At 43.2% G+C, this 26,341-nt stretch overlaps 1 protein-coding gene across 4 annotated transcripts in view; it reads left to right on the forward strand.

Annotated features, from left to right (window-relative positions):
• The window catches only part of Slco3a1 (solute carrier organic anion transporter family member 3A1), a 254,468-nt gene extending 235,146 nt beyond the window's left edge, over nt 1-19,322 (forward strand). For 3 of the 4 annotated variants that reach the window (XM_048790315.1, XM_015493105.2, XM_048790316.1), the window contains one exon: nt 10,351-13,266. In XM_048790315.1, the coding sequence (XP_048646272.1) occupies nt 10,351-10,730 (380 nt within the window). In that variant the 3' untranslated portion in view covers nt 10,731-13,266. Of the gene's footprint in view, nt 1-10,350; nt 13,267-18,663 lie in introns of those variants that run through there. The other variant, XM_048790314.1, reaches the window with a different exon arrangement.
• The last annotated feature ends 7,019 nt before the right edge of the window (nt 19,323-26,341 follow it).

The raw sequence follows: 26,341 nt of genomic DNA on the forward strand, positions 1-26,341 counted from the left end.
CTCACTTCTGAAAATGGTGAAACCATTCCACAGACATTCAACAACAAACTAACATTTATTGAGCACACGCTGTATTCTAAGGTCCTGGATCATCCCTAGGTAAATGATCATAGCCTTGCCCTTAAGAGTCCTCTCTCCCAGGCTGGTAGGAAAAAGGGGAACCTACCCTGTGTGTAGATGCTAAGGACTCAACATATCTTTCAGAATAATTTTGATAACACAAAATGAAAAGAAAATGCATGAAAGTTAATGAAAATCATAGGACAAGTGAAGACAAAACTCAATGATTAGGTATGTACAATGTGGTACTGTTAAGATCATCCTGTGCTTCTCTAAAGCAATCTCACCATTGTGTATCTGCTCCAGGAATAATCAACTAGGCATTTCCTAGAAGGTTTTTCAACTTCTGCAACCATAATCCCAAGATAAGTTTTGCATTACGGCCCAGTACACATATGCATAGATGCAGCTGAAACAAAAATTACATCAAAAAATACCTTCAATATGTAAGACACATTCTGATATTTTCTATTCTAGTTCATACTTTTAAAATGTTGGTCATGACCCACTATATTGATTTTATTGTTCATTATGGGTCACAAATCAGTTTGGAAAACCCTGCTTCAAAAGGATATGACACAGTTTCATCTTTAATTAAAAGTGGCTTAGCCAAGAAGTCTTGGCATTCGGCCTAATTTCATTTCTTGTAGCACCCAATAAGATTAACCACCATTATTATTAATGAAAGGCCAATGGAATAAATCAGATTCTATGCCATTGCCAACCTTTATGCTGGCCCCTCATGGGTAATGGGGATACAGTGGGGACATCACAGTCAGAAGTGACAAGATCCATGATGGAGTTGGCACTGACACGACAGGCACACATGGAAAGGCCACATAACTTTGCCTTGGGATGCAGGCAATGGGTTTGGAAAGGATGTGATGTCCACCCTAAAAGTTATGCAAATGAGCTGGTAGTGGGGAGAGGATGCTTTCAATGAAGGCCCTGGGGGTGAGCAAGGATATGGCATGTTTGGAGGCTGAAGAAAGCCCAGTGTTGGGGGCAGAGATTAGAGATGGTGGTGAATTAAAACTTGATGAGAAAGGTCAAGTGGAGACTAAGTAATCAGGTGCTGGTGTAATAGACTAGCTGAGGGAGGTTTGTGGGGAAAGGTGGGTGGCGTTGAGAAATATTAATAAGGCTTATTCTCTGAACAGAAGTACAGATGACCCTCCATATCTGCAAGTTCCATGTTCAGTCACTGTAAGCTTTTTAAAGAAATTGAATCTGTACTAAACATGTGCATACAGATCATTTTCCCCTAAGCAATACAGAACAACAACTATTGGCACAGCATTTACATTGTGTCAGGTATTATAGGTAATCCAGAGATAATTTATAGTATGCAGGAGGATGTATACAGGCTTTATTTAAATACTAGGCCATTTATATAAGGGACTTGAGAATCTACAGATTTTGCTATCCATGGGGGCTTTGGAACCAATCTCCCTTGAATTCCAAATGTAAGAACCGAGTATGTGGGAGAGAGGCACCCACAGTGACAAGTCCTAAGAAATGGCTTAGATGATGCTGTGAATGGGGATTTATTGAGACAGAAAGATGAGGAGCAATTTGGGAGTGACCAGCACTGTCTAATATAACTTTCTAGCCACATGTGGCTATTGAGTGCCTGAAGAATGGCTTCTGTGAGCCAGATGTAGTGATTTTTATGTATTTTTCATTTAAGTAACCACATGTGTCCAGTGGCTATCATGTGTACAGGTACTGACATACCACCCTCAGTGGGTCAGGGTGGAAGAGGGGTCAGCAATGCCAGACACTTGGCCGTGGTTATCATAATGAAAGAGGACAGGACCTAGAAGTGAAGGTGACATTGGTTTCCCCTTGGAAATGAGTTGATAGAAAGGGCAGAAACTATAGTAGCATCGGTAGGTGTGCACTGAGAATTTCCCCAGTAGCCCTGAAGTAGAGGTGGTATCAACGGAGCAAAGAAATCAAACATGATAATCAAACTGAGGCTGAAGTGACTGACCATGATACTGGGCTGATTAAGGAAGAGGTAAAGACAGGTAGAAGTAGGAAGGACAAAGAAAGAAATGAACTGCATTAGCCAGTCCTAGTGAATAATGGAAGCTGTGGCCAAACCTTTGATGTCTGGCTTTGAGATTAAAAAGGTAGAGCAGTTCTGAGAGATGCCAAAGCCCAGGGCATGGCAATCCAAAGAGGAACAGGGGTAAATAGCCTTGATGTCAAGGGCAAGTTGTTAAAGTCCAAAATGTAGAATTCCATGTGCTTGGACAAGCTTGGTGTAGGGGAGGAGGCCACTGAGCTGGAGAAATTACAGTAAATTCAGAAAAAAAACAACAACAACACAATAATCCACTCAGCAGAATCCTGCAGTAGTTGTGGTCCTTCTTTACCATCCTGTTGCAAACGGCCTGGTCCCTGCGTTGAGGGTTGTGGTCCAGCCATTTGCTCAGCGGTCTGCTTAAGAATCTTGTTCTTGGCGCTGGGGATGTAGCTCAGAGTGCTTACCTGCATTTATTCCCAGCACTGGGAATGGGGGGCAGGGGGGACTTGCTCCTTGTCATGGCTGTCACATCAAGTCAATTTAATGGAAACATTCACTAAGATCCATCCATATCCAAGGTGCTACCAGGGTAGTGAAAATAAGCAGGAGCAACATCCTTCCGTGAGGGCCTCAGGTAGGCCAATGAAGTAGGGATAGGGAAGACATAAGGTTGGAAAAGTTAGAGAACCCCGAGTTTCAAAGGAAAAGATTTTACTCAGCCAAGTAGTTACCAGGGTGGCACAAAGGAGGGTCTCTGATGGAAGACTGGATATGCACTTGGAATTCTGATTTAGGGACATCAGCCTGAGAATAAGTGGTTTGGCAGGATCCAGGACAACTAATCAGAAGCACTGAGGTAAGAAGATGCTGATCAAGGCTAGAGCAGGGGGATGGAAAGACAGAGACCAGTGAGAGCCATAGAGTGAGACAGCAGCTCTTGAACCTCCTCCCTCTGCCCCCATAAGATCTTAGCAAAAAAGCTGCTGCAGAGGCTCAGATGAAGCTGAGGTTTTGAGCCCTGTGAGTGGGTCTATGGGGAAGTCTTTAATAGACCGAGATAACAGATGCAGTTAATCAAGCCTCTCCAGGGTTTTGAGAGGAACTGGCGGGGCTCACCACACAGCCCCTATCCGCCAATGCCTGCAAACAGCCCTGGGAAGGTCACCCATGAGGTGCAACTCCAGATGAAGGGATCATTCCTGAGCAGATTGTCCAGGGGTTTTGTCCACATTCACGAATTACCCTGGGGAAGTGTGTCTTGGAAACTCCTGCTGTCACGCAAACCTTTGTTGAGCTCCTACGTGAATCGAGAAAAAAGTGGAGAACTGAGCACATTTAAATGTTCCTAGGAAAGCATGGCTCACCCAGGAATCCCAGGTGAAGGGAAGCAGGACACATTGTTGGCAGCACGGAAGCCCCCTTTCCTTCTTCATTCACCATGCACTGATCTGTTTAATCTGCAAACATTCAGTAGGCACCAGGCTCTCAGCGCTTCCTGCTGCTCTGGCCTCACATAGCGACCCCTATGCCATTACTATCTAGGTGGCTTTGGGCAGGCATTTTAAGTGGCTTTAACAAGAGTCCCAAGAATGAAATTAGAACACACAGCAAATCCTGACTTTGCCAATTTAAGAAAAGTGAATGTCAGGTGTCCCTGGAAGATGCTTGCTGATGTCAACAGTCCGATCTCTTTCTTGGCATTGCTGAAGCAGAGAAACTCATCCATCTTTTCAGGAGAATACACCTTTCCATATTCCTCTCTGGCTGGTACTGGATGTAAGAGTAATTCCACCAGGTTAAGTAGATTCCATGGCGGAATTCAAGTCTTGGCAGGTAAGCTGGAGAGGAATGGTTATCTTTTTAAATGTAAATGGAAGTCATTTGCAGCTTCCCTTTGTCCTATAAAGGGTGGATTTATTTCCCTTACAAAAGCCTTTCAGTTCACCTTTTAAGTGTAGACCAAAGAATATAAATAGGGCCCTGCCTTTTCAACCTTGAGAGTGAATTAAACAGCCAAGCTGTGGGGCCCAGATGTTTAATCTCTGTTAATAGATTTCTGGAAAACAGACAATTTCCTTAAACAGTGCTGCAATTTTTGCATTGAAATATATATATATAGCTATAATTTGAGCCAGATTGTAATAGGAAGTAAGATTTAATCCTTTTAATATTCTCCATAATAGCAAGGAACAGCAGTGAGCCTACACATATCCTCCCACCACACCATGCCCCCAAGATGGGGACCTGGTGGCTGTCTGCTTTGTCCACAAGTCCCTGCCCAGCAAGAGAATGTGATGGTACAGGCAAGGGTCCCGCCATGGAGCTGAAGCAGCCATGGCTGTCCTTTCTACTGGTTCTTGTGATCATTCCAGTTTATTTAGAAGGGAAGGGAGAAGGGAACATTCTCAACAGAGAGTGAGTCCTCTCAGGAGAAGGTCAGTGTGTCCCTCCTGCCCTACTGGTGTAAGGGTCCCGCGAAACGTCGGAGAAAGAGACCACCAAGTGACCACTCATGCAATTGGCAGAAGGGGGATTTATTGAACCAGCATGCTGGGGCTCCATGCCCACTCAAGAAGGGAAAGCAGCCCAGAGCCCCGAGCAGGGGCTGAGCACTGCTTAAGTACACTTTTTGGGGAGGGCGGAGGGCTTTGTATACATCAGAACAAATCATCATTAGGCGCAGGAAAATTGAACAACAACTCCTAAACCTGATTAGTTCATTCATTGGCGGGAACAGGTCAGGCTGGAGTGATAGGTCATTCCTAAGGAGAGTACACATTCAAACTGATTGGTTCAGGCCCTGCAAGGCCTGCGTGCAACCACACAGACCCCTTCAGTTATTAAACAACCAGACAATCAGGGGAAATGTTTACTGGGCGGTTCTAAGCATTGTCTTAACAGCTACCGAAATTTCAGGTTTTGCATGTAACATAGAAACCTAACAATACCTCCTTTACATTTTAACTCAGACCTTGCAGCTTAGAAACTTTTACAACACCCGGTCTTTTACCCTTTAACTTTTACGCTTTAACTTCAATTTCTTTTACCCTTACACTGGAGATCCCAGGAAAGTTACCGGAGAGTCCTGCCAAGGTCCACCTCTCAACTTTTGACTGACAGCAGGATGGCATTGACTTTCAAGTACCCATGGCATATGACAATTTCAAGTCCCCATGGCATATGACAACTTCAAGTCACTTTGGCCCATGCTGACCAGTTCTAATTGGAACCTGTTCTTTCAGATTTTATGGTTAGGGGGAAATATCCTTATCTCTGGTCCATGTAAAGGTCACAAAAGTGCCTGCCCTTCCCTGCTAAGGTAACTTGTGTTCTTATCAGCATTTCAGGTCTATGTTTCTCCTGCAAATAACAGGTTGTTTGCTGAGGAATATAACATATCTTATTGACTTAAATCAGACAGGGTTGCAGATAAATTGCTTTCTGACAGAAAGCATGTGGGGGTCAGCACCCTGGGCCCAGTTTATAGAATTATTCCCTTAATTCAAGGGTGTAAGGTCAGGCAATGACCGGAACCAAAAAGGAGGCAAATTTTAAAAGGCCACTGAAGGAGGCTTGGCTTTATATAGTTCCGCCTGGAGTGGAATCTCAATCAGACCAACAGAGCAGATAGGAGAAACTGCATGGGGACAACTGAATTGGGGTTTTATGGGGCTTAATGCAGGAAGCGAGGGCTTGGGACAAGAAAAGGGATTTTTAGAGTTCCTTGTCCCACTGGAGTTGGTCCTGGGAACTGGCTGAGATCCAGGATTGGCCAGGAGACCCCACTGATTGACAGACAGTTCCCTCAGTACCTGATTGGTGTTTCTTTTGCATGGGGCTGCTAGGTGCTTTGTTCCTAAGTCACCTTCATTGACCTAACAAAGGGTTGTCTGTTCCCTATCAATGAGGGGAGAACTGCTCTTTCAGAGTCCAGAGAGAACATTCTTCCAAAATGTACAATTTCTACCCTAATTCTACACCATCATCACCTCACTCCTCATTCCTTAGGTAACCAAGATCATATCAGAAGATGATCAACACACAAAGAGACACTAGGTCTTCCTTCTAAAGGCACCTGATAATGCTCCAAAATTGACTTAGGATGTGGAGTATTCTTGTGAGTTAGGGTTTTACAGAAACTTAGCTTGAAGGGTTTTCTGCCACAGATTTGTACCTATATAGTTTGAGCTTTAGATATTTTTGTCCTAAGAAACAGGAAAGAAACCCAGTTTTTTGAGAACCCTCCACAAATGGTGTCTCATTTAATCCTGGCAAAAACTCTGCAAAGGAATATAATTATGCCCATTTTATGAACAGCAAGCCAGAGGTTCAGTAAATTTGTATAACTTGCCCAGTGTTGCACAGCTTCCAAGAGGCAGAGTCAATCTAAAATCAGCTCTCTCTGGCTCCCCTTCCCTTCCCTCCCCCGTGAAACCACCTCCAGATGTAAGCTCCTGGCTGAAAAAGAGGTGGTAAGAACAACTGACAACTCTTCCTGCTGACATGTATCATATCTGCCACTACTGCTGGAGGCATTCTGCCAAATACTCAGAGAGCTTGTTTACAAAATAAGGCGCCAACCTTCTCTCCACATTAACCACCCTGGAACAGGGAGGGCTCCACACTTTGCACAGATCAGAACCCCCTGTGTGCTTCCCTCTCTTCAAAACCAGCTTGCTTCTATAAGCTTAGCAGAAAGGTGAATAAAATGTTCTCGGTAGCCCTGGAAATCCCCCAATAAGAGCTCTAAAATCATCTCAAATCTACAGACTGTGAATTAGAAGGAAGAGAAATTACTGGGTTTGGGGTTTTGAACTATCGGATCTAGGACAAATATCTCCCATTCTCAGGTTCTTTGTATGTAAAATAAAGGGGTTATGGCATAGGAGAGTATACTATACAGTGCTGCGGTGGGGGTTAGTTAATTGACTAGGTATTACAGTCATCCTATTGTAGAAGTCTCCCATAGGTCTAGGGGAACCAAATGCTTGCAGAGACTTCTTGGCTTTTTAGTCCCACTGAAAAACACAGAAGGATGAATAGCTGAGTGTGAAAATTAGTTGCAAGGGTAGGACTCCCTTCTGTGACTAATCAGGTGAGTGAATGGCAAAGGCCTATAATGGAAAAGACCCAGTCAGATCCTCATCTTTGGTATTCTCTGCATACTTGGAGTTTAAGGCCTGAGAGCTAGAATTCCCCTTTGGGAAAGAATTGTAAGTCAATAAAAAGGAAAAGATGAATATGAAGGAAAAGAATACCAATCCTCTCTGTATTCAGAAATATAAAAGGAATCTCATGAAGGAAAGTCTCCAGGTACTCAACCTGAAGATTATTCTAATATATCACCCTAAACCCTCTGTATCAAACACGAATAAGTAGGGACGGGCTGGGCCCTTGCAAAATGCTCAGATACCTCATTTGTGCAGTATTTTCCTTAATCCTAAACAAGCAGGTGGACTTAGCTCCATTTTAAAGATGAAACTGAGGCACTGAGAGATGGACTTGCCCTAACCTTTTTGGTTCCATAAGTCTCCACCGTTGAGCATACCATGAAAATCTTATGGGCACTTAGCTTTCTAACTACTTGAAGGCTTTTTCCAGGGCATTGTCATTGACAAGGAACAGGAAGGATAAAACTGATATCTTTAGCACATTCAGGTATGCCCTACTTTAAAGATAACTGCATATCATAAGAATTCCCACTGAGGTACAGGTATGTGAAGGCATTACGTTTTGGCATTTTAGAGGGATATTTTCATTTAAACCAGTTTCAACAAATAGCTCTTTTGTATTCAAAATTACCCTTGATGTGCTTTTTAAGTATGACCTGATTTGCCAGATCCCAACTTGTGTTCAGGAGTCCCTTCCCAGGACAGAGCTTCCACCAGCGGTGTCTTCTCCATATTACCATCACTCACAGTGATGGGAGGCTGGGACAAGGGGAAATGACCTCAAGAAAGGTCACAAGAAGCAAAAGGAAGAAGAGGAAGGAACATTTGAAAGCTGATCATAACCAAATAAAGCCCAGAGAAATGGAACAGTGAATGGATTTGCATTGTCCCACTGTGCCTCAGGAACAGGCCAAATTAGTCCCATTTATCCGCAGATTTATCCATAATTTACTTTGGCTCCACATCTCCAGTGCTTTACCTAAATTATGTGGCGTGTGGCTTAGTTTCCATTATGCAGTTGCCATAGCACTTCCTCCACTTGGCTGTCTTTCAGAGAATGAAGAAAGGCATCCTTTGGAAGGGGGCGGGAACACACCAGGAGTGTGGGGAAGGTTGCAAACCTCCAGTGAGCTGGGAGGAGGGAGCAGGTTGTGAGGGATTTTGAATTTAAGAGCTTATTTATTAGATCAAGCTGCTTAGCAAGTTTAATGAGGTTTCAATGAGAATTATTCTTGGGGCTGGGGGAAGCGGGGCAGGGCTCTCTTTGGGGTAACAAGAGACAGAATTGGAGAGTTTTAAGGAGAAGTATTGAGGGAGCTGGGGCTTTACCAAACTCACTAGCACTGAGAGGATAGTACAGACCCTCCCCAGGAACCAAGTACCATGCTGCTCACCTCCTTCAACTTTTCCCTCTGCTAAGCCCCCTCTGAGGAGCGAAGTGTCATATTGCCTGCAAGTATTCTGGCCATCAACTTCAGATGCCTGTGAACTCCCAAAACATGTGCTTGATTTTATAAGTAGACACATTTTTCTAGACTTAGGCACTACATCTTATGCAGTTCTCAGAGGGACCGTCCTTAAAAATGAAACTCAGACATTCTGGGGTTAGCCCTAGAAGAACATTCCAGATCCTGGTTGTTTTTGTTAGTTTTTTTTTTTTTTTTTTTTTTTTTTTTTTGCTGTGACCAAAAGTCCTGACAAAAACAACATAGAGTAGAAAAAGTTCATTTTGGCCCACAGTTCCAGAGGTTCAGTCCATGGTTAGCCAGCTCCATACCTTTGGGCCTTAGATGAGTCAGAGCATCATGGTGGAAGAAAGCAGCTCAACACATGGGGATCAGAAAGCAGGCTTACAAAGCATTCCCCCAGTCTCTCACCTCATCAAGCCCCACCTTACCTGCTTACCTAGGTTACCACCGAGTGAATCTATATCAGTAGCTCAATCCACTGATGAGGTTACAAACAATCTAATCACTACACCTCTGAATGTTCTTGCATTGTCTCATACATGAGCATTTGGGTAACATAATATACCAACCATGCTACACCAACCATGGGATCCCAGAGCTGGGATTTCATCACCTAGTTCCAGTGATGTCTCACTTCTGACGTCTCTCACCAAAGGTGTTGACATCTTCTGGTCTCAGACACTTATTTATAGAACAATTAATTGGTATTAATGACTCACCCATTAGTTCCTCATAGTACAGAGGGTTTCCCCAACCCTCCCACCCTCCTAAACTGGCCAGATTTACCTGGAAATTTTTATTTTCAAAATGCTGTCTGACCTGCACACCAGGCACTTGGATTTCATTGGTCTGGGATGGAACATCCCAGATGATCCTAATGTGCAGTTAGGACCCATATCCATCAAATAGAGTATTGTGGAACTGAATGAAGGATGGTGAACATTCTCCTCTCATCTGACACTTCTGGTGACTAGTTATAGGTGTCTGAAATGTTCTCTTGGGAGGTTTTCAAACTGCTTTCTGGCTCACAATGAAAAGTCTTCTCAAAATGTAATATCTGGTAGAAGGGAAGTTGCCAGTATAAATGCACGTATTTCCACTTTATATCTAAACATACACTTCATGTTCAACTTCTGGTCCCTTTTGATCCCTGGCTCCTCCACTAGGTACACACACAGCCCCATAGGCCCCGTGCAAGAGAACCGTGTGCACAGTTCCATGCTGCTTTGCAGTTCCCTCTGGGAGAGTGACTGACACTAAGCATGTTTTCCTTCAGGAAAGTCTTATTCCTTCTCAGACTCTGTATATCACCACAGCACAGTACACGCCATTCTAAAAACTACCCGTATAGTAACAGACTTCACACCACTCTGATAAAGACTATTATTATCTCCATTTTTCAAAAGGGGAAACAGGGACAGAGGGCTTTAATAACTCCTCTGGGCAGCAGGGCAGAGATGGGATTTGAGTTCCTGCAGTTCGGCTCTCTGGTGTTTGAACCACCAGCTATAGAGCCCCTTGGTTCAGCAGACTCCCCTCCGAGTGGGCCTATAAGGAGACAGCTGGGAAGAGGGAGCCACAGCCAGAACCTTCAACAGCCTCTTCCCTCCCACAGGCTTCATCCCCCCACCGCTCATCTTTGGGGCCGGCATCGACTCCACCTGCCTGTTCTGGAGCACGTTCTGTGGGGAGCAAGGCGCCTGCGTCCTCTATGACAACGTGGTCTACAGATACCTGTACGTCAGCATCGCCATCGCCCTCAAGTCCTTCGCCTTCATCCTCTACACCACCACGTGGCAGTGCCTGAGGAAAAACTATAAACGCTACATCAAAAACCACGAGGGCGGGCTGAGCACCAGTGAGTTCTTTGCCTCTACTCTGACCCTAGACAATCTGGGGAGGGACCCTGTGCCTGCACACCAGACACATAGGACAAAATTTATCTACAACCTGGAAGACCATGAGTGGTGTGAAAACATGGAATCCGTTTTATAGTGACTAAAGGAGGGCCGAACTCCGCGTTAGTAATCAAAGGGTCATTTTTCTTAAGAAAAAAGAAAAAAATGTTTCCCAAAAAAAAAAAAAAATTCAAAACACACACACACACACACACACACACACACACACCCTTTGTCCTTTTTCTCAAAAATCAGAGCCAGACAGGATTCAGAATAAGGAGAGAATGGGATTGTCCTGGAGGACGCTCGCACTGCTGGGGCTCACAGTCTACTTTGAAGGCACCTCATGGTTTTCAGGATGCCGACAGCTGCAAGCAACAGGCACTGCCAAATTCAGGGAACAGTGGTGGCCAGCTTGGAGGATGGACATTTCTGGATATGTACACACATACAAAACAAAAATCATATAAAAACAAAAGTCTACTAAAAAAACAAACAACCAACCAACCCAAGTTCAAGTTGAGAACATTGCCAGATTAAGCACTAGTGACATACCCGGTGCCACCCTCTCCCTCCTGGTGGGGGTGGGGAGGTGCACAAGTCTGAGGGGTGGAAGCCCTGCCCCTCTCTAACTTTTGCAATATGGGTCACTGTGTAGACGATTCACCCAGTCTGCATGTGGTTCAAGGCCCCAGAGTTCTCTCAGCGATGCTAATGGGTGATCCGTGCTGGAGTGTGTAATTGGCACCTCTCACCAGCTCCATTTCCATGTTCAAGACTGAGGGTCCAAGGGGGAGCCGGGTGGGAGGCCAGCACCTCCCCTTCCCCTGGCAACACCTCCCTGCGGTGATGCCCACCTCCCCCCTGCCCCACAGAGTGACCTCAGGAAGCTGTGGGCCTTGCCTGGCTATGACTGACCTGCTCAGAGCCGGTGAGCCCCAAACACAGTCCAAGTCATTTGCTTACATTTGCCAAACATTTTGCCATTTTTTCAAAAAAAAAAAAAATACAATGCATATGAATTTCAAACTGTTGTATGTATAATCCTCTAATACTATTTTTAACTACTTCTAAAACCTGTGTTAACCCTTCAGTCACTAACACAGTTCTATAGATCGGATTTATTATGCTGGTTGCTTTTACTTTTCTCATTTTTTAATGCACCAAAAATATAATGTGATTCAAGGGATGCAATTAATCTATTGTAATTTTTATCATTTTATTTTCACTTAGATATTCTGGAAAGAAAAAAAAAACAAGAATATACAATGTGTTACAAGAAAAAAAAAATGCTTCAAAAAGGGTGTATAATGCAGCCTGCCTTTAAAAGAATCACATTTGAGACAACAGGGGATAATGTGATGAATTGCAAATTTGCCTTCTGGCTTTATTTCCCATGATTCAGTGATCACTGTCATGGGAAGCCCTTTTATATTCATACTTCACATTCCAAGAGGCGTTCTTTTCAGCCTGTAGAGAAGACACACTTCAATGTGGGTTTTTGTGTGTATGTGTGATGCTTCTGGGGACAGGAGAGAGAAAGTGCAGCTCCCTAACACAATCTGTTGAGCAGGCGGTGGCATCTGTGATAATAGACCACAAGCTCCGAGAAGCCATCACATGTCCAGTGCATGGAAATGTCAATAGCAGTTCCAGGGCCAATCTTGAACTAAGAGGTCTTTGTGTTTTGAAAGTGGCTGACTCTCAAACAGAGAATGACCCTGTCATTATTTGGGGAACCTCTTGCAGTCAGCCCACTAAGCCTGTATGACCATTTCCATAAGGAGACAGAGCATTGGTGAGCACAGCACATGCACAACAAAGGGTCTCATGCTTCTTCATGGACCTGAAAAGATCCCAAAGTTTAGTTGGTTAGTTTGCTTTTTCACTTCAAACACCTATTTATAGTTTACCCACAAGGCAAGAAAAGGGTGAGGGGTGCTGGGCCAAACTTTTTACAAATACTGTAAATGGGGAGGTCTGATTGACAGCACAAAACTAGAGAAGCATCAAGTAAAGACAATCAAAAGGGAAGCTGTGTCACTGTCATGGTGCAGGACAAGTGTGATTGGCCACCTCCGGCAGGAGGCTTCCAAAATATTGGCCTGTGTTCTGGAGTGTTAGGCTGTCCTTGTTCATGAACATAGGAAGCTCATCAGTCCCTTAATTAGTAAAAATTCACCAACTGGTTCATATAAAATAGATGCTTTGTCACTCTTAAGGTCTCGGTCACCTTCTGTACAGGTTTTGGTTTGGTTTTGAAAACACACTGCTAATAGGTCACTGCCTTCCCCTATACTGTTTTGTTCCTCTCAACCCAGTACCCATATGCTGAGCCCTGGGACCCTGGTGTGTGTTTCATGGGACTATTCACTTTGGAAAACAAACAAAAATTTCCTAAATGCTTTGCTTCTTGGATTTTTTTCCCCCCTAAACTTTTACAAGGAATGGGAAGAGATGTTAGGATAACAAAGGAAACCAACTCCAGGGCTCAGTTTCAGCAACAATTGAATATAAATTGAAAGTCCCCTGTGGCAAAATTGCTTTCAAGTGTGTCCAGTATCACTTTTTAAAATTCAGTCTAGTTTTAATTTTCCTTTTATGCTATAAAGAACCATCCAAGGCTAAATCTAGCCTCTTGGTCGTGTGTCTGTTTTTGAGTGTTATTTTGATGGAAAGATGCCCTAATAAGATCTGCCTTGGACTTAACAGAGAGCAAAAATGTAAGGGGTGGAATAAATCTAGAAAGTAAATGCTGAGTTCTCTCTCTCACTCGCTACAAACTCCTCTACCATCTTGGTTGAACTTGCCCAAGATCAATGAAAAGGAGGCTTGCAGCTCTTGACAGATCTTTGTTAACTCCTACGTGCAGACCAAGAAAGTTTGTTTTTAAAACCAATGTCATTTCTCCATTGGAGGTAAACACAGTTTGGGGCAGTGTCCTTCCCTGGAGGAAAGGGTTTGCTGTCTTCCTTCTGCTGAGGCTGTGTGCTACTGGATGACCTGTAGCTTGGCTTCTCTCTTCCCATCTCCACCAATGAAAACCCTGAGGCTCCAGGCACCCTGGGGGACTCTACCACTCAAAAGGCCACTGCATGCTGATAAAGGACCAAGAAAATCCTCCTCTCACAGTCCCCTTAAGGAGTTTCTACACAAGGGCAGCCAGCTGGTCCCTGAGGTGACAGCCACCCTCAACAAGAGGAATTTTCTCAGGGGGGATAAGATTCTGCTGAGGCTACTTAGTATTGATCTCCCATACATTCCAGAGGTGGCCATTCCTTGAGGAACATGTAAAATAGAAGTTTCTATGTACTCAGAAAAATCCTCTGAGGCAAGGGAACTGTTGGCTGCCCTCAGCCTGCCCCACTGGCGTTCTGCTACATGCTGCTTTAGGTCCCGGCAAGTGTGATTTCTTTTCCACCCAGTCAGTCCTGCCAGCCCCAAGGTGTCTGTTCTGATCGCCACGTGGAGTACTGAAAATACCCACTCAGCAGTGTTAAACAATAAAGGTCAATATGCAGAAATCAACAGGGCTGACCATACAGTCAAGACCAGGATCAGGACAGAGCAGGATCAGCTGCTGTTTCTGTTTGCTAGATTGATACCATGTTCTATTATTGTTGGCTTACTTTGGTTTAGATGAGTGGAGAAACCCAGAAAAGCAGTTTTTTGGTCCAACAGATGGAGAACCCTTGCTACCTTTTGCTATTCTGACCTGATTATATTTTGCTATCTTGGGAGAATCAAATGTCTGGCCAGAAGTTAGGGAAAGTAACAAATAGTAAGGGCTTGACTGCCTCTCTGTGCTCAGGCTACTGCCCTCTAACCTATAGGATAGAATCCAGGTCAAAAAACTAAGGGGCACCAACTTTTCCAAGATAGGGCATTCATGAAATAAGATTTGGCTCAGGAAATCAGTTTGAGATTTCAAATAATAAACTTTTTTTTCCTGCCCTTCCCCCTTTGTTATACCTGACTCACCCAAATCGTACCCAACCCCACCTCTCTGAACAGCTTCAAGGACTTAATTTCTTAGATCAATTAGCCCCAAATGACAGCCTATGGACCCCAGTTCCTCTAGGGTATTATTGTTGATCCAGAGTAAATTGGAAGAATACTGGTGGCACATGTACGGAAGATGTCTTCCAGGGATTTTTGCTAGAACAACATGAAACCTACACTGACTCCACAGGCACCCAGCCCCGTCTCCCTTCCCAGAGTCCTTGGTCATCACGGCAGGGAAAGCATGGATTAAACAACCTAAAGTTGGAAGTTCAGTAAAACAAAGACAACCTATGCCTCAGGAACCTGGCTGCCTCAGAGACAGGGGCAAGAACTCCTACTTCTCAAAGGCCATCAATGTGGTGGCATGATTTTTCTATGCAGAGTTGATTTCACATGAGGGTGCATTGAAATGAGTACCATATTCTAAGCATGTATTTATTCATTCATTCCTGTTTTAAATGTGGGCAATGTGGCAGCCTCTGGACGTGGCCTCTGCCCTATGGGAGCTCACAGTTCAAGGAGCTGAAACAGATCTAGACACGAACAAAGGCAGTGAAATACGTTAAGCGCTGGGGTCTGTGTCTGGGAATGAGAGCTGATTCTTTGTGGTTCTAAGAGTCAGGAAGACTTCAGAGAATGGGTGGTCTAGGAACTAAAAACTAAAGAGCAGCGGGTGTCTGCCTGTAGGATGGTGGGAAGACAAGGACCACCGTGTTAAAGGGGGCCAGCACAGCAAGCCCACGTGCCATTTCTACAAAGGGCCAGGTCGTACACATAGGTGTTATAGGTCATCCAGTCTCCATAACTACTACTTAACCCTGTTGTTTTAGCCTAAGATCAGCAGACAATGGGTAAACAAATGAGTGGGCTGTGTTCCAATAAAGCTTTATTTACAAAGACCATGACTGGAGGGAGGGCTATAGTGTGCCAATCTCTGTCTGGAGCACATGCTGAGCACCACAGCATGTCTAGGGTGCATTAACAGTTCAGCATAGGTAAGACAGATCCTCATACCCAAAACTCTGTCATAGCAGTGTCACAAAGGGTCCTGGAGTAAGTGTTCATCAACCCTAATGTTCCCAGCCCCGAGAATGAGATTAAGGCTTCTCATTTATGTCTAAGAAGAAGGTAAGTATCCCTTTGTTGTCAGAGTTTATTGAAGGCAACCTTATTTTTCTCTTGTATATCATGGAGAAAATAAACTGTATAACCTATGGGGTCATTCTAGCTCTGACACTTGATAGTTCACCTAAAGTAATCGACTTCTTTAACTTAAATGATGGAAATGGATACCTGAGGGAGACATATAGGGACTAGGAAAAGAAGAGTGAATCAGATTCTGGATAGAACTTCAAATCTCTCCCTCCTCTCCAGCAACACAAAATACAGGCACTCCAAAGCTAATAGATCTGCCAGGTAGAATAATCAGCAAGTACTAATAATAGCTAATAATCATTTCAGCTAACATTTGTCAAGCACTTAACTCTGACTAGCTGCCAGGCTGAACTTATTTCATGTATTACCTCATTTAATCTAAACCATAACCCTGTGAGACAGGAACCATTATTAGCTTTATTTTACAGGGGAGGAAAATGAGGCTTGCGTGATCCAGAATTTGCTGAAGGTCACAAGCAGAGCTGGGATTCAAACCCAGATCTACGAGTCCAAAGCCCACATTCTTAACCATTGGGGTATTCCTTCCCTCCCAGGCAAGATATGGGGGACCCTCCTCACATTTAGGGACTGCTTGAATTCAGGGACATTTGGTCTTTGGACGGAATGGACTAGGAGGCGCCATTCTCTTTCACATGCCCCTGATATAATAAGCAGGATATCGTGGCAGCTGTTTTCTGGGGATATTTGCTTTTCCCTCGTTACCTGATCTTTACCCAGTGGATCCCAGTGGTCCATTTATGTGAGATGTTCTACCTGAAATGAACAGGCAACAAGTAACAGGAGATTCCTCCATTCTCATGCATTCTGAAATGAACTTTCAAAGCACTGAGATGCCGTGGAGGTATTCCTCAGAGCTGGTCATCAGCACAGTGTAGAGTCCAGCACACACCGTCAACCTGGGGAGCTCAAGCCCAACCCAGGGGCTTCAGACACACTGAAGCCACTCACTGGTTAGATATGTCTTGCTCTATTCCCAGGTCCCAGGCACAGTCCCAGAACAGTGTCTAGACATCTCTGTTTTTGAAATAATGACTCGAGTCAACAATCAGGAGTTGATCATAAATCTTTTTTCCATAAGGTGGAAATGATTATGTTCTATGAGCAAATGGAACAACATAGCAAATTTTCTGGAATTTAGCTTTCTGTAGGCTGAGGGTTTTGCCATTTCATTAACATCTTCCTTAAATTCATGTTAACCTAATGGAAGATGGCTTTCACAGAGGCAAGTTTGGCAGGACTATTTGATTTAAAATCTAAGGCTATAAAATGAATTGGAGTCATGCAGTGTAGGGAAGTTTAATTACAAGAGGAATGCAACTAAAAACCAACTGTGCTCTAATCTAGCACCTTAAAGGAGGGAAGGGGCTGGGGAGCTCTTTTTTACTAAGAGGCCTACCCACGTGCCAGGTGCTATGAATGCATGATCCCAGGTATTGCTCCCAGCAGCCTTCTTACACCAGCCCTATGAGGTAAGTATAATTTTTTTTTGCATTTTATAGATTCAGAAAACTAAAACTCAGCAAATCCAAACTTCCTAAGGTTTCACTAGTTAAAAAGATCAGCAGGAGCCAATACCAAGTCTGATTCCTGAACCCGTGTCCTTTCCAGTATGCCATACAACCACCAAAATGAGAACGTGGATCTCACTATGAAGCCACTGGAGCACTTGCCATGAGGGACCACCCACCAGAGTCTATAGTTTCATAGAGAAATGAGCCAAGAGCTGTAGATGAGAACCTCAGCAAGATTTTACCTGTAGACATAGGAATTTTTAAAAAATGATAATTTAAACTTTTACTTTAAAAATTAAAACCTTTAAAAACACTCCTTCCATCTTCAACCTGAGCCACATCAGATGATTTCCAGTCAATCATCAACTTCTATTTTACACTATGCAATAAGAACCCACCCCATTGCTCTCACTTCTATCCCACCCTCTCCAAACCCCCCACCCACAAGACCTCCAGCAGAACCCCCAAGACCATAAGAACTTGAGCTTTTCAAAAGTTGAGCAAGGATGCTACAAATTGCCCAGATCATATGGGCTCCTTCCTCTATAAGCCAAGTCTCGGCTTCAAAATCCCAAGTAAAAGTGTGACATTTCTAAACTGTCACCTTTTATACCACCAAGTCAAAGTCTAAGAAGGACAATAAATGAACAGAGACTTCTGTGGCCCCACTGTGGCTATCATTGGCCAGGAAAGCTGCAAGTCACATTCAATAAGACTGGCATAGTTTGAAGATCATCACAGGGATGAGCTGGGTTTTTAATACCTTTTTAAATGAAGCCACAGCATCTATTTTGGAAGGGCAGATAGGTTTAGAAACCTTGCGCCAGTAAGGAGACTGTTTCATTCAACCTGTGATAACCATCCGTGACTGAATGGGAAAAAAAAAGAGGGGGGGGCCCCACATGCTGGAGGAGGAGGGAGCATGACATTGTGATGTCAAGTCGTCTTTCCTGGCACCAACTTCCTCCTTAATAGAGATGTAAAGTGACAGAGAGTCCTAGTAAGGAAGCTAAGTTCGCCATTGATGACTTAAGACAAGTTAGTGATTGAGATACAACTTGTTTATCCCCACAAAAGAACCTCAGATTAGGTGTTGGAATGGACACGTAGGTAAATATCCTTCTTAGAAAGACTTGGCCTTTGAAAAGGGCTTTGCACTTGGAATCACCCTCTGGGGTTTGCGTAGAGCCAGAACCAATGCTTTTTCGCTTCATCTTCCTACTCTCCTCCATTCCACTGGGAAACCATGATACTATGATGTAAGCCTAATAAAAAAGGAAACACAGAAAAGACCGATATCTTTTCCTCTTGGCTCTTCTTCCCTCCTCCCCCCTTTAGGCACAGAGTACCAAGACATTGAGACCGAGAAAACCTGTCCCGAGTCACACTCACCTTCAGAAGACTCCTTTGTGAGAAGCTGAGGGCTGTCCTCTTCCGGCAGAGAACAGCCCACCATCACCCACAGACCTCGAGGCCTGACTTAGCGTGCTCTGCCCTGCCCGAGAACCCAAGGGTCCCCATGTGGACTATCCAATGTGTGGTCCTTTGAGGCCCCAAGCGCAGGCCTGTGACAAGGACTAAGGAGGTGACATATGGTCAAGAGCCCTCCAATAGCCCTTGGAAGTAGGCATTTTTTCTGGGTTGCTAAAGCAATGTGGATCTGGTGTGCAAATCCCCTATACCCATCCCTGCTCTGGCTTCTGTAGGGATGACTTCCTGACATGCTTTAGAAAACCCCCTCTTGGGAATTCTTCTCTGTCCAAGGGTTCCAATAGCTCCAAAGAAATAAGCCAAGGCCCAATTTTAATAGAAGAGGGTAAAAATCGCCCTGTTTCACAGAATAGAGATGGGAAAAAGCACATACTCAATAGATTTTTGAGTGTGGTAACTGTATTTTTGCAGCTTATATTTTCCAGATGAGCAGTTTAGAAATACGTGATGTAAAGTACATACTGTACGTTTGCTGAAAATTATATTAAAACACTATTTTAATTCTTCCTGTGTCTCATGCCATAATATCTTCTCTTTTCTCTTGTGTCTTTGGGTAGAAGGATCCTAAGGAATGCTTCTGGCTATGCGTACTCTATATTTATAGGTTTTGAGATATTCAAAAGAGCATGGGTTCTAATCGTACTTGTTATCACACCCAGGACTTGTTACTGGTGTGATGATGATTAAGTGGTCTGAGTTCTCTGAGACCTAGTTTCATCCTCTGCAAAATGGGACTATTAACCCTTGCTTTCTACAAGACTTGAGATTGCATGTGAAGCAGTGTCTAGCACAGAGTCACTATTCATTGCTTCCTCACCTTCTGGCTGGAATTCAGTGCTTCACAGCACTGATGCAGCTCCTGTTGGTACAGTAAATGGCCTTTCACAGGACTGTAACTTTCTTTCTGATCTCCTACTGTCTGGAAACCCTGGGAGGGCAGGGAACTGCTACATTTCTGGATACCACCACTAGCTAGTAATAAATAGTGCATGATGCTCAGTGGCTACTCTGCACACAAATGAACAATTAGCTTCAGACACGGCAGCCTATGGGGCTTTGACTTTAGGTCCATTCCTCAGCAACTGTGGCATCCGCTTCCCTTTTTCTGGGTCCACAGATCCACCCACAAACCTCACCATGGACAGAGCTCCAGGAGTCTTCCCATACCCATCAGACCCCCTTCCTGATTGTCTGGCTTTACTTTCACATCCGTATTAGTTCTGACCTCATATGCACAGTTTGGCCAAGTAGATCCCTGGGCCACTAACATGCATCTAGAGATTCCAATGCATTATTCCAGTGCAACCAGGCTATAGCTCCAGGGATGGATGCTTCCAGATTCCTGACTGTGCTTTGTCTTATGGGCAAAGGACTTAGAATGTTCTGCTGCTTATGTGTGGCTATCCCTGGGAACTGACCCTCTATCTCCATACCCACTTCCAGTTACTTCTCACCCTCTATCGTCTGGCTGTCCTTTCAATTTAACTCACTCAAAATCAGAGCTTCTCAAGCCTGAATTCTATGAAGACTGCATCTACCTCCTTCCTGCGTTATCTGAGACTCAAGGCAGACAGGAAAGTGTGCTTGACCTCCTTTAAGTCCTGATTACCAGCCTGTTGGTACCTTGGGAGGCTACTTTTTAGCCTGGTTCTGTTATTTATGTGATTGTTTATTTTTTTGCAAGGCAATATGATTTATTCTCTCCGGCATAAAAATCCCAAGAAAATGCAATTTCAACATTCTCTGTCCTGATGTGAAAAGATGCTGAAGCAGCTGAAAAAGTGGTTAGTGGTTCCTCCCGGGAACTAAGCTTCATCTGCACTGGAAATTCAGATGGAAGCAGGAGGAGGAAGAAGTGAAAAGCTATTGCTTAAGGTATCAGTGAGGTCAGTCCCAAATTTCAAACTTTTTTTTTTTTATCTACAGTTCAATTTCTTCTCCTTTGCTACTTTTTCCCCTAATAAAGGTGGTCCCTCCATTTAATCTCAACCTCTTAGAGACATATTATTTCTCATGTGGAGTCAAGAGATTCATCCTTTGATACAGTTAATAGTCCATGAGCGCTCTGTTCACATAGTTTGTTCAACCAAGTCAGGAAGAACAGATGGCTTATATTAGACCACAAATGCCATCTCTTCCCAATGTCCTATCAGCTACCAAGGGCCACCATGGTCTTGAACTACACATATACACATCTTGATCTAGAGCTGAAAACCCAATTTAACCTCTTCTCTGGTTTAGGTGGAAGGGTTAGTCATGCACAGATTAAAAGCAAGTTCTTTTTGCAGCCCCTAATGTGGATTCAGAAACACAATTTCTCAAAGAGTTGTTTTTGTTTTCTTTTTTCCTTAAGGAACTACTGTTATAGAGCTGCTTCTGTTAACACTTAAAATAAATGTCTACAGTTAAGGCACAAGGCAGAGACTGCCTTGTTTCTGAGAAAGGTTTCAGAAAGCATCTTAATCTTCCTGAGTTGTAATGTTTCAGTTATGAAGTATATGATCATGTACATACAGGACTCCCAAGGGAGGCCACTAGAGAGCTTCTATCACTTCTGTATTCCTCACAAGAAAATTAAGGAGCAAAATGAGAAAACCTAAAACATGCAGGTGACAGAGTACATAAATTCCTTTAGACCAACAATATAGAAAATGGCCCCAGGCCCTTGAACTAGCTATCCAGAGGAAACTTTCTATGAGGCCTTTCTACGCTGTCTCTGAGGACTTCTCTACCACCACAAGTATAGTTGGAAGCTCTTCTCATGGACTGGAGGTGGAAGACTTCATCTCCAGGATTTACACCATCTACCCAGTAGCTCATCCCTTTCTTACCTCATATGCTTATCTCACCCACCATGTTCCCCTTCAAATTCTTTGGGAACTTAGTTAAAGTACTCAATTCAAAATTGAGCCAACTATATTTTTATAGGAAAATTTGGGCTCAAAATAGGTTTTTTTAAAAAAGGAAAATGGTCCAAAGAAAATGGTAGTTTCTTCTATTTTCCTAAAATCATCAATACCTAGCTCTTCAAGATTGATGCAGATGATGAGACATCACAACTATAAGGCTAGGTTACAAAGGGAGGCATTTCTGCAAAGCAGGATATTGGAGATGAGATTTCTGTGCCTGGGAATGGGATTTTAGAAGGATCATACCATTGTAAGGCATTGTAGCAGATCAATCTTGAAAAACAAAAATCATCCATACAGCAACAGGGGAGAAATGGTAGAAACTGAAGACCCATGCTGGGGTGTGGAGGGGATTTCATGAATATTTATTGGGCCTCACCCTCCTATTCTCCCCTTCGTGGCACCCTATGTGCCATAGGAATACAAGCCTTTAGGGACATGCTTAATTTTATTCCATATTTCAAATGAACGTATGTTAGGTTTAAAGATTTAATGAGTTAGCACAGACAGGTCTCTCTCTGCCAAGCCCTGGGCTCTGCAGTAGGAGAACTGGATGGCTTAGTGGAAAGAGCAGGTAACAGGTTTGCATCCTGGTTCAGCTACTAACTAGCCTAGCCAGATTAGCAAGTCAAATCTCACGTGCAACTTTAGTCTTCAAGTCAAATCTCACATGCAACCTTAATCTTCAGTGGCTTGAAATAGACAGGTTACATCTCGCCTGGCAGAGACATGAGAATTCCCTGTGTGTACAGCACAAAGTCAGTCCCTGAAGTAGTAATAAGTTTCATTGAGTACTCTCATCCTTCGCCATATAAATACAAAACAGCTTCTGTTCACCAACATTTGCTACCCCTGTGCTCCTTGGAAATCCTCTTCTCTGCCAAGGAACTACCCCCTTAATGCCTTCTCAGTCAACATCTTAATTTTTCAGTGACTTTTTACTGAATCACTGTAATATATAAGTTGCCCCACTTCTTAAAATCCAATCCTGATTGAGAACTTTAGCCCCGTACTCCATTCAGTCTCTACATGGGCAGGCGGGGCCTCTGACTCCAGGAGCTTGGAGCCCAGAAGTGAGATTTGCTCCCCCACATCCCCTGCCTCTCCCCTGTTCAAACGCACATCTGGATGAGTAAGGTTTGCTTACTGGATGGCCTGTGGCAAAGCTTGGTGCTCTCACTGGCCAAAGTACAGATGTAGCTCTTTCTCAAAGCACTGGTATAGGGTCATACAGGCTGAAGAAGGATCTGATCTCAAGGAACTGGCTTCAGCTCTGGGACTTCTGTTTGAGAGGAAGCTCCAAACTCAGCTCTCAGTGATCCAGCCCTGGGCTTCATGCCACTGCCGTCATCACCTGCTTCCCCTGAAATGGGTCCCTGGAAACCCCACAGCCCCAATCTTGTCTCACCGTGATTTCCAGCAAATAGGAAACAATTCTGAGTAGGGCCATTTCTACCTGCGTGTCAAGATCATGTCCAAGGCTGTCCTTGCCTCCTCCTCCATTTCCCACACCTTTCCCTGTGCTGTTCCGAGAGGGACAGGACAAGTCAGCCGGCCCGAGGGCTGGGAGGATGGGCAATCAGCATGTACATCCTCCAACTTGACCAGCAACTGCTTTGGGGACCCCTTCCCTCAGTTGTGGGGAGGGAAACCAGACAATGCCTCTCTTCATGAGCATTCCTACGCCCCCAGCAAAAGGTGGTGACGTCTTACACCTTTCTCCAGCCCTTGGTGTAGATTTGGGATCAGAATAGAGGATAGGAGGAGGGAGTCGGTAGTGCTGGTTTTCTGAAAGTAGAAATGCTCATAAAATCTCTCCCAGCACGCCATACCACATTATACTAATTTAATCAAAAGAGGAAGGTCAGTCAACAGACTACAGGGTTGGGGGACACTGCCTCGTAAAGGGAATCTCCTAATTTTACATAATGAATAGTTGCTTTGTGCCTGAATGCTTCCTTTCAACTTTCAAGTAGTTAATTCTGCCTCGGTTTTATACTACATCAAAAAGTGTTGACCCAGGGCCTGGCATGGAACCCTGTACCCTCTGAAATCCTATTGGGTGACCCAAGAAGACCCTGTACCCAACATACTTAAAATATAGATTGAGGAAAAGTAAATCTCCATGTAATAAAAAGACCCCCATAAGAACCCTGCACATCTAAGTGCTCCCATTAAATGGTAGAGACATGAGTGAGATAGGATCGCAGAGGGGACAGGTCCCTAAGGCCTGGAGTGACCTGGTAGAACACTCTCATCTCATGGAGATGGGGTACCCAAAGGACTCAGAGGACAAACCTGTCATTGAGGCTATGTGTGTGATGCTTTGCCCTGCCCACCAGAAGGAGTTTTGGGAAAACACAGAAGTAAATTGTCCTAGGATAATGATACCAATATACCAGGCACCAGAATAAGTTCTTATAAAGCTATCTCCTCAGCGCATCCTCGAAAGCATCCTGTAAAACAAGAATCCCATCATTGCAACCTATTGGCCTGAGCTTGCCTTCCATATGGCCACAGTTTGGTTGGTCATAAGTAGGTGAAGGCCACTCTCTAGGGAGATTGTGGGATTTCCCAGGAGAATACGTATTAACACTTAGCACTATGCCTAGCACCTAGAAAATGATCAAGACAAAAAAAGAGCTCTTCTTCCACTTGAGTACATAGAAATCACATTTGCTCATGTTTCCAGATCACCTGACAGAGTTAGATTTTTTTTTTTTTAACAGAGCTAACGTGCATGGGTAAATAATTATAACAGCAATTATCTCCCTGAGGACAATTATTTGCCATCACCATTTGCACCCACTGAAATTACATGCATAAGAAGCAGAGTCACCCATTGGCAGATAAACATAATTAAATTGGAAGAATGACATCCAATGGTTGATTGGATTAATAAAAGAAATTTATTCCCCAGAGGTATTTCAGAAATGCTTCTCCAAGCTGGATCATATTTTTGGAAGCTTGTACTCTGAATTCAAATTATGTATTAACTCTTTTCCCAAAAACAGCATGCATCCAACCCTTAGAAACACCATATACCTCTGATAAAGTTTAAGTCTGAGGGTTTTACAAACCACACAGTCACAAATCCTCTTGATCTTTGTATAGATACATAACAATCATAGTATTTTGTGCTAAAAACAGTTTAGCAAATATTTTATTTTTATTACATATTTCCTGGTTTGATAATTTTGTTTCAAACAGTATGCAAAGATTATGATATAAATGGCATCTAAAAAAATCTAGATACTTTTCTGCCTTTACAATTTCCAAGAATATAATAATCATATGCAGGCTTAAAAAAAAGTGTTAGAAGTTGATTTTATAAATTCCCTATTAATTTCTCATAAAATTACAACAGAGTGGTAGTGATTAGTGGGGTCAAAGTTTATGAAGCCTAAGTAATAAATGATTTTTCTTTTTCCTTTCGGGGATTTCCAACACTCTAATTGTTCTTACAGTTATAAACGTGGGTCTGAGGTTTCGTTTCTAAATCCGTGTCTACTGTTTATCACTCCAAAAGCCTCAAGATAATTGGTACCTGTTAGTTACATGAATTCTTACGCAGCTCTTCATTTATGAGTTTGGTGGCAGTCTACACTGTATACTACTTAGGTGCTTGAAATACTTCTGTGAGGTAGAGATAAGAAAGTCAGAAAACTTTATTTTACCACCAGAAAAAATTCCGGAGAGGAAAGGTGTCCTTTCCAGTTACTCTCACTTTGCTCCTGTCACAAAGGGAAGGAAATAAAACCATCTGTCCCCAGATGGCTCCAGAGAGGACCACAAGCTGTTACTGGCTTAAAAGAGCATTTCAATCACTTCCACATTTTCACACAGGAAAAAGAAATTTCCACCAAAGCTATTGTCGAAGTAAAAATGGGTGCATTTAATATCCACTGCATTTGACATGCTCTTAAGAGTTTAGGCCATGGTTAGTTTTGGGAATTTAAAGCTGCATTGTAATGTGCTCTTCAAATAAACTGCACTTGTTAACTATCTCACCCAATTAGGCTAAAGATGAAGTATGCCCAGATTGCTACCATCTTTGGAAGACTATTTAATAATAATCTTTCTAAATATTTATCTGAAACAGAAACTTCATTAGAAAGATTGTCTTTTTTCTTCTTTTTTTAAAAAAAATATCTTTTCTAGGGACAAGATCTTGGTCTTCAGACCACTGGCAGTAGTGTGCATAAATCAGTGGGATGAAGCAGTGCTCCTCACTTCTCTGCCTATGTGATTGTGTCCTTCTTTGCCCAAATCTGCATATCCTATCCGAGACATAGTAGGTATAGACAAATTTATGTTGCTGAATATCATGAATATAAATTTCCTACCTACTTAGCTTTCAAATTTCTCAACAAAATGCAAACTCATAGCTATGTAAAGGCCATACCCAGCCCAGTTCATTTAGAAAGGTTTTTGATTTCACACTTAGTAACAATCGCAACTGTCATGCCATCTCATTCATGATAGAACATATAACCAAAATGTGTCTACTAACATATAACCTAAAAATGCCTGCTTATAAACCCATGCATTTAAAAAAAAAACAACTAAAACTATCCCTAAAGACAAAAGTAATAACTTGAAAAATAGTGACTATT

Source organism: Marmota marmota, unplaced genomic scaffold (genome assembly GCF_001458135.2).
Source record: "Marmota marmota marmota unplaced genomic scaffold, marMar, whole genome shotgun sequence".
Taxonomy (NCBI): domain Eukaryota; kingdom Metazoa; phylum Chordata; class Mammalia; order Rodentia; family Sciuridae; genus Marmota; species Marmota marmota.